Source organism: Filicampus tigris, chromosome 9 (genome assembly GCF_054856515.1).
Source record: "Filicampus tigris isolate MCC_2025a chromosome 9, RoL_Ftig_1.0, whole genome shotgun sequence".
Classification (NCBI taxonomy): Eukaryota; Metazoa; Chordata; class Actinopteri; order Syngnathiformes; family Syngnathidae; genus Filicampus; species Filicampus tigris.
This window is the reverse complement of record NC_141225.1, coordinates 20,482,299-20,496,367: the sequence shown is the minus strand read 5'-3', so window position 1 is coordinate 20,496,367 and position 14,069 is coordinate 20,482,299. Positions and strand designations below refer to the sequence as shown.

Here is a 14,069-nt window from a genome sequence, read left to right as displayed (position 1 = left end):
ATGGGCAGCGAGAGGGAAAAAAAGCACGGGAAAAAAAAGAGATGGAGAAAGTTAGAGTCAATGAAAAGCTAAAACTTAGCATGAATAACTCTTATAATAAGATAAATAAACCTCCCCAAACATCAATGTCTGGCAAGCAGTGTATTATGGAGTACAGCATATTCCATCTCACCTCGTCAGACATGCTGCTTGGTCACGATTGTGTCACATTTGTGCCTGTGTGCATACATCACTTTTTGACACAGCTGTATGAAAAAGAAGAATGTATGCCAGAAGAACGTGGGAACGCCTGAGCTACGCTACTTTCCAAAAAGTCACGGATTTCCATAGAGCAATTAAGGCACAGTGAGAAAGCCATAAAACCTCAGCTTGAGAATTAGAATGCGTGTTAGGAAGCAGAAATGTGTGCAATGTTTTTATGGAACGTCCTAGTAGTGCAATGAAATAAGCTTAACAGTGCAACAGGTTAGGTTATGCAGATACATTGTTCCCAAAGGAAATTTTGCAACGTGTTCTCACAATAATTTACTAGTGTGAAATTATAAAAATATGCATGTCCTATTTTTGAGTTGGCAAAACGCGAGCATCAGTACGTGGGACAAGAAAAAAAGTGTTTCTCAAGATAAATAGCAGCTACTGAAGCTCAACCTTTTCCAGAACTTTTGTTTTGTTTCATGTAGCACATCATACAGCAGTCTGACCTTTAATGTATGTGCTTTTGGGATAAATCCTGTGGCAATTTCTGCACCCACCATAAATTGTGTACAAAACGTTTTGTAATCATTGGAAAATTGGTCATAACCATTCTGGTTAATTCGTTATGACCAATTTGTCATTTTGGTCAATGGCAGCCATAAGTTTCAACTGATCTCATTCACACTTTGCAGACATGATGAATAAACTTTTTTGAATGGGCAATGTCATTCGAATGTAAATGCATAGTTCAAACAAGATGGTATCGTGGTTTGAATGTCTTAAGTCGTTTGAATGTTTTGGTAAAATCATTTGAACGTATTGGTAAAGTCGTTTGGACGTATTTGGTACAGTATAAGTGTTTGAACATATTGGTCAAATGCAAGTCAAATGCTAAATGCTAAAAATATGGCAGTTTTTCCCAATTGTGTGCATGCTTAAGTCAACACCCTGTGGCATCATGGGGAAAATGCTATGTTTTAGCATTTAGCCTATGTTTTACCAATAAGTTCGAATGTCTTGATCAATCCACTCGAGCGGCTTTACCAAAACGTGGAACGACTTGACCAACTCGTTCAAACAATTTTACAGTACATTCGAACGACATAGCCCAGTCAAAAATATGTATTCCAGGTTAGCAGTTCCATGCTTCTGTAGTGTCCCAACTTTAAATTGATTTAGTGATCATTAACAAAAAAAAATGCAAAGAAACTATCTTCCTCAAAATGTTCGAGTCACAAGCTAATGATCAGATGGACCAACAGACACAAATCTGACATGCGACAAAGATGTTATATTATGCTGCACTTATTTTGAGGGACATTTTCATTACATGCTCCTTGCATGTGACGTGTTCCAAAAAAGTTCCAGGACTGGTGTCAAAAACGCACGGACGCCGTAATTGTATGTAACATAATATGTTAAAAACTGGTAATGTGTGTACCAGGGTTCAGAGAACCAGCCTTGTCCTTCATTGTCCTTCATCAATTTAAACTTTTGTTTATGTTCAAAAACAAAACAAAAAAGAATAATTTCAACAGTTGACGCTTAAGAAGACTAGCAAGCACATTGTCCTTTTTGGAAGAAAGGAGACCTTCTCCTCTCTGGCCCTGCAGCATGAGTGTCCAGCTGCTTTACTTTGCACTAGTAATCTAATTCCTGTCCTCGCCTGGGGATTATCCACATCAGAATCTATTGATGCATTTCCCTGGTTTAGTGTGCTGTCTCGCTCCCTGAGGGCCGCTGCGCTGTGTTGGGAATACAACTCAATGATTCAAGTCACAGTAAGCCCTTGACCATGTCCTATGAGCAGCCGAAATGCAGTACACGCAGCAAAAATGCAGTACATGCAGCAATGCAGTTAAAGAGATGACATGCACCTTTTATACCCGCCCCATTCATCAAATGCCAGAGGGGATGCCTCGAAATCCAGACGGAATCGAAGTTGAAGCACTGATCAACATAATGGTGTAGAGGCTTCATGTAAATGAGGCTTTTATTCATGGAGGCAGTCAGTTTAGCATGTGTGATCCACATCCCAATGCGTGCTGCGCAGTTGAAATATTCTCCCAATTTTACCGGTTGTGACTGCGCACACCAACTGTGAAATAAAGCCCCAGTATGCATAATATTCATTTGATATAAAAGACACGGAAGACATTGTAATCATTTTTTGTCTTTCCCCTTTCCGCTCAGCAGACAAAGGAAATATGAGTCTGATTGTGACTTTGAAAATCACCTGCCTGACATTTTATGACTGCATACTGTTTAAAGTACTACAAGGGGTGTCCAACATGCGGCTCACGAGACATTTGAGGCTCTTTGGCTGCCCTGGTGTGGCTTGTGGATCATCAAATCAATCAATTACAGGGGGAATACAGAGGGGGAATAGAAACAGCATGGAATGAGCCTGTTTGTGCAGCGGCATAAGCGTATGCCCATGTAAGAAGGCACGCTCAATTATTTGACTGTTTTAAATTCATTGCCAAGAAGTATTGTTCATAAAAATATTTACTGCAACTGACTTTACTCTGTATTAGCCTAGATTAGTGATAACTTTCAAAGTAACCTCTTAATTGCTTAATTTATGATAACTTAGAATACCCTAACTAACATTTATTAGCTTTAACCTGGAAACTGGAAATAAAGAACGCTCGTTAAACCACATTTACCAAAAATGGAAACAGCTGCTACTGAATTTTGAGCTCTTTAAAAAATAAAAATGAAAAAAAATATAAAAACGTAACTGCTGTTGCGTTGTCAGTGTAAGAGCGATATTGGCATAGCGGCTTGCGCGCTCGTTGGTTTCACTTGTTTTCACTTTCACTTCACCTATCCGACTCGCCAATCCCGCCTATAAATGCAGACTGGCTCTGGCGTATAGAACTGAGCTCATGAGGCAGGAGCGAATGAAGCAACCAGTTATGGGAACGGTCCCACCAAGGGAGAACCATTTATCATCCAGCCGTTCAGGTTGGTCAGATCAAACCGGTAGCCGCCGAAAAGGGAATCATTAAAACTTTAGTGCTTTTCCCTGCGGAGGGACGGCCCACCGCCAATGCTAGGCTACTCCAGGCAGTCAGTTTGTTATATTACTATAACACTTAAACCCGTGGGGAAATAGGCGTACCGGTACATGCTATCACCTTGGGATGCTCTTGATGATGCAAATCCAGATCTGGTGGATTTGGACAAAAATTGTTTAAGTCGTGTTTTCTATTGTTGGACACATTTGACCAGTCGAGCAAAACGGTACTTCAATCACTGAGGGTAATTTTAAGGGATCTAAATACTGTATCACATTGCATTATCATGTGATTAACCAGCAATCAATTCCACACAATCGCCCAGATTTAATTCAGTCAATTTCTATTTACTAACCCAAATGTCTGCATAAGAAAGCTGTCATTTTGATGAGTTTACTGTAAAGCAATTGCCACTTGGACCAAAGCATTACAAAGACCAGTTTCTTATCTGAAATTGATCACACTGCCGTATCTACCAGGCCATTAGCTGGAAGTGTAGCTGATTTTGGTTAACACCACAAAATGACACATTTTATGTATCAAAATATCAGGGTAGGAGGAGTAGTATACTATTGCTATGGAAGCAGTATTGATAAACTCATATCTGATACTTACTATCGATGTGCAATTAAATTGTTTAATGCTTGTCTAATCTGCCATGCTATTCATTATGACGGCAAGCAAACGATTACAATATACTTCACGACAAGGGCAGTTACACTACTTAGTTTTAATAAACTTAGTATTGACAACCTTGGAAAATGAATGGGAACCGAGCGACCGTGCTGATTTTAAGGGCAAATATGAAGTCAACGCATGGAAAACTCGGATAAGCTATCGTCTTAAACATATTAAAACAATCTCACAGGTCAAGCTTATAGCAAAGACCGAACATACTTGTAAATGTTTAATATTTACTGTATAATAACTGTCGATATGGGCTTTCTTTTATTCCGGCACGTCAAGTGATCTTGACATAATTTGTTTGCAGTTATTGTGCATGTTGCATATACAGAAATGGCCTCAGGTGATGATGGGCTGCATGCATTTCACCAAGTCTAAAGACAAACATCATTATCTGCTCACATGCAGCCGTCTGTTCTGGCAAATGTCCCTACAGTCGGTATACTACATTTATTCCTGATCTATACTTCTTATTTTTTACTTTCTAAGTGCAATACCCGCAGGAAAAAAAAAAGAGTCTTAGATGGGATCAGCACCACAGTAACCATTGCTACTTCACAGTGTGTTTGTAAGGCTTGAGCTGCCAAGCTCCCGTGATGCTTTGCACTGGCTTGTTAAAGGCTCCGGGGCAAGAAATCAATGATATTCAACTTGTTTGCTCAAATGAATGAAAGTCATTGAGTGAAACTTTATAGAGTGGCTTGTTTTGCTCAATTGCTTTTATGTTTTTAGCCGCAAAAAGTGATTGGTTGAGGGAATTGCGGCTTCTAATCGTTAGATGCGTTCAGGTAAAGAAAGAACAAAATACATGGGGTCATTACTTACCTGTGTGCCTGCCCACGGTGAAGAACTTTTCTCCATCCAGGACACTGTAGACCACTCTGGCGCTGCTGCCGTAAGATGGGTCGTCGGCATCTGATGCTGTGATCTTGAGAACAGACGTTCCTATCGTCACAAATGAACCAATTCAGTTTCACCTTGGACAGAAAGTTTGTTCAAAGGTTACGATCTGACTCTCTGTGTTAATGTGATTTTTAAGAGCTTTGCAGCCCAGAAGAAGCGCATTTCATCACTATGCAGAAACATTTGCTGATGATTAAAATGATCGTTTGGCTCGGTGATGCTCCCAATTGTCTTGGCTCTCTCATTAGTACACACAAAGTTCTTCAGGATGAAAGGGAACATAAAGTCAATATTATCATCAACATAAAGTCAAGACGCACCAGAAGGCCACAGCAAAACCATTAAAGTCGATTACCGGCACTTAGACGAGGAATGACGACATCCAAACAGCCATGTGATAGGATAATCATTTGGGATTATGCAGGTTCAGATTGTCCTATCAGGTTCGCCACAGCGAATCACTCATCACATGTCCCAGTGGCCTAAAGGCCTGCTAAACCAGGAATATGGGGTTGGAGTGCCATCAAGGTTGATTACAATTTTGTTGTACCTGTTGAAATGGCAATTTTGGCACATTTTTTTGATGCCCTTGCTAATGCAACCAATCCACTTTTTTTGTCAAGGTCTGGGACCTACAGTGGGTGTATATTGGGGAACTGGCCAGGAATAAAACCCGTGCAAGGCAGCAGCATATACCGTTATACTTACCGGTGCTTTTTTTCCAGCGAAAACATTTTGAGTTATTTACACGCAGAGCTACATCAAATCGTTTAGTCACATTTAGCAAAAGCCCAGCCTGAGGCCTACAACATTTCAAGGCTCTTCAACAGCTACTGAGAAACAACAACACATAATAATGCACATTTTCACTTTTGTGACTAAATTCGCAATAAGACATGACGATAAGGCTCCTCAAGGACAAAGAGTTGGCCATTGTCTCACTGTGGGTAATTGCTGACAGCTGGTGGTGTCCACCAAAGGTCACCGCTGTAGCCTTTCTCGGAGCCCTGTCACGCCACAGCTAAGCCGCCGAATGGCTGTATGCTAATGGTGCTAATTAGCGGCGAGTGTCAGAGCGTTGTTCACTTCCTGTCATTGTCTCAAACTCCGATTGGGGGGACTTGATAGTGGTGGTAGGTGGAAAGATCCAGATCAACTGTCACCTATTGCATCTCCTTTATTATTTTACAGTGGTTCCTTAAATTACGAGTTTCATTCATTCATTGTGACCAAGCATGTAAGTCATTTATTCATGCATTCAATTCATTTTACCCATCGAAATGAATTAAAATGTCATTACTCCGTTCCATCCCCCATAAACGCACAATTTTTTAGGGGGTTTAATAAGGAAAAACAATACAGACTTGTAAAATATGAATACATATATAAAAACAAAAAACAACAGAAATAAATAAATTGGTTTTACACAGCGCACTCTCTCCTTGCGAGTGTGTTCACGATTGTGGTCTGTTTTTGATAAACAGCTGAAAGTGCATCATCGACTGTCGATATGCACACGGCAAAGACACAAAAGGTTTTTAATTTAGCTTTGCCAATTTGCCCATTTGAAAAGGGATGATTTTAACCAGATTGGCTGACTTAATATTCAATTTCGGACATGGATACTTGAGGCTTTTTCATGCTTCCTGTTATGGTAGACCTTTGCACCCAATCAGTGAAACTGGTGTCAGGGGCGCATTGTTTTTAACATCTCCCATTATTATATATTTTTTATGAGGTTCAGTGGTCATATTTGAGTCCCCCGAAATACGTTTTTTCACCTTGATGCTTGCACTTGCAGAAACTGGTGAGTTTTCATGCAAGTTGAGGCCCACAGTTGAAACGCGATATAAAACATTATGATATATAGATACAATTAAGAGTAGCTATGCAAGACTTTCCATCAGATCTCCATGCGTCAGTTAAGCAAATCGACTGCAAGCGTTTCCCAATGCAGTTCAGTGACAAATAAGCCAGGAGGTAAATTCTACGTTGTTTACGTTATCGCCTGAGTCTCACATATTCCCAGTTCGCTCAAAGCCCTGCATGTTAACCACAATGGAAAGAGATAAAGATAGATACAATCCCACTTGGGGCAGGTGAGTGAGATACCTGTCTTATCGAATTGAAAACATTACACTAGAGAGACACTTTGTTTTTTGTTTTTTTTTGTTTTTTTATTATTGGCAACAGGCAGGGGGTTTGTTAATTCTGCCCACCTGCTTGGCCCAACTGCAGTGAGTCCAATAAAAGCATTTCCATCCACTGGATTAGTGTCTTATCTTAATTTTCCCCAGGTTACAACGCTGGTTCAGGCTACTGGCTGCTTGCACCGTCAGATGGCTTGGAAGAACTATATAAATGCAAATGATTCTTTATTGTCTTTGTATTAAAACACAGAAGTCAGGCAGCAGGTTTGGGACTTGGGTTCTTATTGAAGTTGGATATGATCCATACTTGGAGTGTCTGCTGGTGACATACTGATGCAGAGTCTATTGTTGACACAAAGGGAATCAAATCTAATGCCCTCTTCTTGAGTCAGCATGTAATGCAGATATACCGTTATGCTATATTTTCTGATAGCAGCTCATGGTATGAAGAAGCCGGCCACATAAGTACAAATAAAAAGCATGACATTTCAACAGATTTATTTGTAAGTAGAATTCGAACAAGATATTCAAATATATATTCTATGAAACGATCAATTCTTTCATTGAAGAGCAAAAACAAACAACAAAACCATTCTTGTGAAATGTTTCCAACTGTGAAAAATCCTGGAATTTTGCCACCCGGGTATAACAGCTGGATTAAGCGTGGGTCGATTGGTCATGTCTGTAAAATGGGGTACAAGAATGACGTGTTGACCGTGGTGTCTACTTTGTTCACAGATTTGAGTAGATTTGAGTGTTCGCTCCAAAAGAGGCGAAGTCCAGCAGTTTTTGTCTGCTAAAAGTGTCTTTAAGTGACTTACATGAGTAGAAAGCACATATAGGCTACCGTCCAGCAGTGTCTTGAAATACAAGTGAACTGACTTACACGTTTTTCGACATGAGCTGTTTTATTTCTTTCACTTCTTAGCAAAAATACAAGATTCAAATTCAGTGATGGCCGTGACCTCAACAAAACTGACTTTACACCAAGCAGCAGTTTGGCAGATAGTGAGCAATTCTTCACAAAGAGATTCCATGCTGTTTAATGCTCCCCCGGTTCGAGTTTACATTCAAACTAAACAAAACTAAGTGAATTGCATTTGTATTTGAAACAACAATACAGCTTTGCCTTCCACTAGCTTAATGCTAACACAAATGGCAAAAAGGCCGAGACAGGCTAATTGATAATTGTGGTAGCACATTCCTTTCAGCAATGGATATCTGGACACATATGTAGACAGACAATACATTTGCGAAAACCTTCAAAATAAACGTAAGTACAGTAAGGCCGTATTAGTGCTTTGTTACTTCCTAGCAAACATTTGTTTTTTACGCCTGACTTGGCTGTAATGGTAACAACGGCACAGGCCATCAGGGGTGGCTTCACCACACCTTTTCAGCCATGAGAGCGATGGTTCAATTAGGGCGAGGGGGCCTGCTGCGAAAGTGTGCGAGACGCGGGACTGACAGCTATTTAAGAGGTGGCCTCGTAAAAGAGATTTGTGCCCACCTTAGCCTCTCGCCGCCACGGCGAGGGGGTCTAACGGCCGCGGTGACGAGTCTCTCGCCGCCGTGTCGCGCGCGGGACTACTGACTGCACCCCGCCTTGCATTATGGATCATTTAGTCAAGTCGTAAAAGCTGAGGTGTTTTCCCATGAAAAGTTATTTCATCACCACTTCCACCGTGATTCATTCCTCCCCCGTCCATACAAACGCCTCGGGAGAGAGAGAGCGAGACAGGATGAGGAATAAAGGAAGGGGGAAAGCTGGTGTGTCATAAAAGCCAATGGGCTGCGTACATTGATCCTTTTCAAGATCTCGACGAGGATTTAGGGAGATGTTTCATCCCTCCTGACAGAGGTTGTAAATCCAATTTTGGTTAGCCTTTGAACTCACGACTCATAATAGATCATATCAGTATATTATAGCCTATTTGTTTGGCTGACAGTATTTTGCAGTACTGAAATAAATCCAAAGTCTGGTGTAAAAGGAAACAGTTCGTCAAAGTATCATGTAGATCTACAAAAAAGTATCAGATCTAAATGTGTACCTGAACATACATATTTATATTTATATTTATATTTATATTTTTATATATAGCACATCCACATCACAGTTCTGAGGTTGGGGATTTGAATCAGGGCTACGTCCTTTCTGTGTTGAGTTTTGCATGTTTTCTGTTCATACTTTGGCAAAGTCCGACTAGGGAACTTGCTCAAATGAGCTCCGATAGGAAGCAGAGACATTAAACAAAAGGGCAATGCTAAATTGCAAAGCTTTTTTGGCTACGCCATCCAATGTGAGCGGAACTGGGTGTCAACATTTGACTGTCTAAAGGACTATCCGCCATGAAAACAGGGGTCCAAGGGCTTGTTAATCACATTAATTTACAATCAGAATGTTTTTCATATGATTTCAATTTCACTCAAAATTATGCCAATTCAAAGGGAATTCACTGAAATTCAAACGTAAAAAGAGAGAAAAAATAATAAATCGATTATTGGGGTGCCAAAATTCAGCACATCACTTTTATATTCTGTGCCATGGCGCAGATTAATGCACAATGAACTATAGTCCACACATCTTAGCATGATTGAACAAAAATAATCACATTACTTATTGAGTTCTTGCATTGTCCTACCGTCGCACTAAATCACACATTCTGCAACACCGGTACTCCTCCCTCCATAACGTCAGGCCACGTGCGAATCAGACACAATCAATTACAGCAAAACACCAGTGGTTGAGCGCACCGTGGTGTGGACGTCACCGGTCGTCTGCATAAGGACGCTTGGCAGAGACTATTGATTGTAAGTCACTGCTGCCTCGACCTGTCGCATCCATTGTTAGCATGACGGACTAGAGCCGTCCTAATGTCGACTGCGGCACTTTGCCTGGGGTTATCTTACTGTGGCAGAGCAACAGAGGCCTGATTAGCCCTTTCATTCTCGCATGACAAACAAAAACGTGACTGTACTCACGCGCTCACATTGACTATATGAAGAGGCAGCTTGGTTTGATGGCACTGTGAAATCCCTGCAACAGTTATTGACCGGCGCTGAGGATAATTGGAGAACAGAGGAGAACAGTCCTCGAGGACTGCAGTTGCCCAACCCTGGATTAGAGGTTAGTGTTAGACCACCACCAATGTCTTGCCCTGCCAAAAATGTAGACTTCTAAAGAAGAACCTTCTACTTTCCATTGCAACCACATCAAATTTGAGTAAAAAACATAATCCTTTAGTGAATCCTCCACTAAAAAATGCCCAGTGTACATTTTGTCCCTGGAGTATGTGGACTAGACATTGAGGTGAAAAGCTCAAACGTTCTAATGCTTAAAATGTACACAAGCCCATAACTAAGCAACCTTGAGGAAATGTGGCAATATAGCCGTTTGGAAATACTAAAAGCTGCATGTTTTTAAACCCTCAAGAGGCTTCACTCAAGCTGCATAAATATTTGAACATTTAGTATTGATGAGGATGAGCACAAGGGGAAAGAGCTGGCTCTTGTTCAAATATTAATGATGCTTTCCAAAACATAAACATTAAGCCGGAATTCCAATGTAAGCCACCTGCTACAAAGTACTGCGCGAAAGCTGCTGTTGATACTGAGATGTAAATGTCTCTCTCTTTTGAGAGCAAGACTCACAAAAAAAAGAACATGCTGTTTGAGGCAACAAAGCACTTTATGCCACCACGACTGTCTCGTTTCACCGTATTAAGATTGTATTTAGTCAATCTCAACTCAAGGAATGTAGAAACAAATTGGCCTACATCTCTGTGCAACAAAAAAGCTGCAGGAAATCACAGGAAAGTTGACGATGTTGATTGAGCAACAGGACAGAACCAGCAACTAATGGCATCATGTGTTAAATCTTGAACGAAAACGTATTTTTTTCTTTTACATCCTGAGGTTTGATTTTCACTTTATGGTGATGCAGATCGGAAAAAGTCTTTATTGGACAGAATGGACATACCCTTTCAATTTGTGGATATCTGGACAACACCGTACATGTAAATATACATACATACATACATACAAAAATACATAGGAACTTCTGGAGCAGATTCAAACCCTGTACCTCAGAACTGTTAGGCGGGTTCAAGCCACTAAAGCACCAGATGCTAAACACAAGTTTAGCATAGGCTAAAGTTAAGTTAAATCCCAAAGGCAAGCATGTAACGTTAATTGAAGACTCAATTACCAGTAGTCGAACATGCGAGTGTGAATGGTTGTTTGTCTATGTGTGCACTGCAATTGGCTGGCAACCATAATGAGGACAAACAATGAAAATGGATGGATGGATGAATGGCTTTAATGATGATTTAATAATATAATTGAATGTTGACGCCTATGTAATCGTTTACACCCATCCATGTGTTTAGTGAATATAAGTGCAGAGGGTCATTTGAAAATAGACCATTAAAAACATAAAAAAAAGAAATACATTGGAAGCACTTACACCTGCTGTGCAAATCCAGCCTAAGTGCTGATTATTCCCAGTTGATTATCCACGCATGAGCCAAAAGACTACACTTCACTGGTTTAACCATAACATTTGATGAATGCCTCCATAGTCTACCGTTTTAAATGTTGATTTGAGGACTCAGCCACTGCCGCCCACCAATGCAGAGTGACTTCATCCTCACTCCTGCCCACTCCTTTTTGTCCGATCATAAAGACACGCATGCTCCTCAGCAACATTCAATCAAGCATGAACTGCAAATTTGATTTAGGACTGCAATTTCATTAGCCGCATATTTTTCAACAAAACAACAAGTCGCTCACACTTCATCAACATCGTCGCCACTCCTATTTTATCTGCCCTCTCCTTGTTTTGGACTTAACCAACCTTGAAAAACAAACAGACGATGTACACAACTTTTAGTTTGCTTTGAAGGAGGCTGGGAAGTTAATGAAGCCATAGGCTGCACAAACGATAAGTAAAAATGAATATACCACAGGTAGCTCCTGATTATGTCTGAAATGTTACTTTACGTTATCCCGTCACTAAAACAAATGCTCACATAATCGATACAGGCTACTCACAAAAGCTTTCACAGCAGTTTGAAAATTGAAAAGTACATACCATACAATCTGGTTAATGGAGATGACGGAATTGACGGGTTTAGAAGATGTTATTTTTAGAAAATTACAGTTCTTACACAATTCCTTCTTCCTGCATGAATTCTTGGATGTCTTGAGCATCACAATGTGACACAGATTGACATTAAGTCTAGAGAGGGATGACTCGTGCAGAATTGGCCACAGATACATATGTCTGATCTGTTCTATTTCAATAGCAGAAAATCCCCTTTTTGCGGTATAAGAGTGGAAAAATTAAGACACAGTGATGTGCCGTATGGGTTGTATGTTGTCAGTATGTCTTTTTTTTTTTTTTGCTTTTCAGATAGTCCTATACCTTTTTTAGGCACATAAATAAAAATAACTACAACAAAATGTTGCTATTTAAATTTAACAATCTACTGAAAATCATTGAAAACACCATTAGTGATCCCACATTTACCTTAAAAAGCAACACTGAAAAGAATGGTGTGCTGATTTTACTCAATATTATTAAATCAAGTGGCTGCACTTGACGAAATAAAATTGAGTTACTCAACAAAAACTTTTTTTAAGGGTCAAGCAACACTATGGGACGGTTACAATATGGACTACTGGCTTTCACTTTAAAATCTGTTTATTTTCCCACTTGAGTGTACCGCTAGTCCTTATTCAAGCACGTCGCAAATATTTCACACCTGTTACCGTTTGCTACAAGACGCCTTGCTACCGAAATGATAACTTTGTGTCGCTGCTATTGATGTTGCATAGATGATGTTGGGTGTAAACAGATTGTGAACAACATTTGGGGCATCCTATTCTTACTGCGAACGGGACTTTAGCGCTGATATTTGGGAGCGAAAAAGCAAGCAACAGATCATGGGGAAAGAGAAGAAAAACATGCATTTGGTTATAAACAGCAGTGTATGCAGAAAAGGGAAGCTTGCATCACGCTGAGGAAGCAGGAAGAGAGACATTCCTTTAGTGAATGAGTTTCTGTGGTGGGAAATGGGAAAAGTGCAAATACTGTGCAGTGGCGCTTTGAGATACAAGTCCAATTAATTCCTAGACCAAACAAAAAAACAAAACTTTTTTTTATAATGTGTTCCCAATGAGGAAAAATAGCACTCTATATCATGAAAAACATGAATAATGACAATTAGAATTGAATGAAATTAACAATTTTAGACGGACATTCTGTTCGATGAGACGTTTCAACTACTCCGTCAGCTCATCAGTACAGCACTAATATTTGTCATTATTCTCAGCGGGTAAAGAGTATGAGCTTTATTTTACTGTTGCACATTGTTTTATGTTCAATCCACAACTTCTTAAAGGTAACGTGACTGCCACAACGACCTCGTGCACATGGAGCCAATAAACCTTTTAAAACTCGAATATTGGCAGTATTCGGTTTTTAAAATCCATGTAAATAAGCGCAATAACCCGAATATGCCCTTATTCAGATTCTTGAAATTCCAAATATCAGGCCTGAGTTACTCCGTTTCCAACTCAAATACGTGTGCATGTATACGCTGATCAGAATATCCCGAATGCACGGGACATTCCGCAAGGAATCTTGGTCTTTGTATTACAGGGAGTGGTTGTATGCATGCTGTTTGGCAATATAAATTTTGTGATAAATATGGAGAAAGCAAGAGTAAGTACGACGCCACACTTTTAAAGCGAGGAGGAAACCGTCTGCTTCATTCGTGTGGTGAGTGATATGAATATATAGAAATGTGTTTTATTGACGGAAGCAAGTAACAAGTGGAAATGATGTATAATTGCGCCATGACATCCGTGCATGGCCATTTCAATCGGGCTATTTAAATGTGGGGGTAACTCTATCCGCTCAAGCCATGTAAACGAGTTATTCCGAATGACTCCGAAATCTGAATTTTGACCTTAACCCGACTATTGACTGCATGTAAAACGTAGTCAAGGTTACTATTTTTATGCCCGTGTGGCTAGTGTTTCCTATTGTATGCTAAATGAGTGCTTCAAATACACACCGCATAATTCTCTTTGTTGAGTCAGAAATCAA

The 14,069-nt window shown here is 40.0% G+C and overlaps 1 protein-coding gene across 3 annotated transcripts in view; it reads right to left on the bottom strand.

Annotated features, from left to right (window-relative positions):
• Positions 1–14,069, bottom strand: part of cdh22 (cadherin 22) — a 197,201-nt gene that overhangs the window by 41,565 nt on the left and 141,567 nt on the right. For all 3 annotated transcript variants that reach the window (XM_086040608.1, XM_086040609.1, XM_086040607.1), the window contains one exon: positions 4,728–4,847. In XM_086040608.1, coding sequence (XP_085896734.1) covers positions 4,728–4,847 — 120 coding nt within the window. The remainder of the gene's footprint in view (positions 1–4,727; positions 4,848–14,069) is intronic.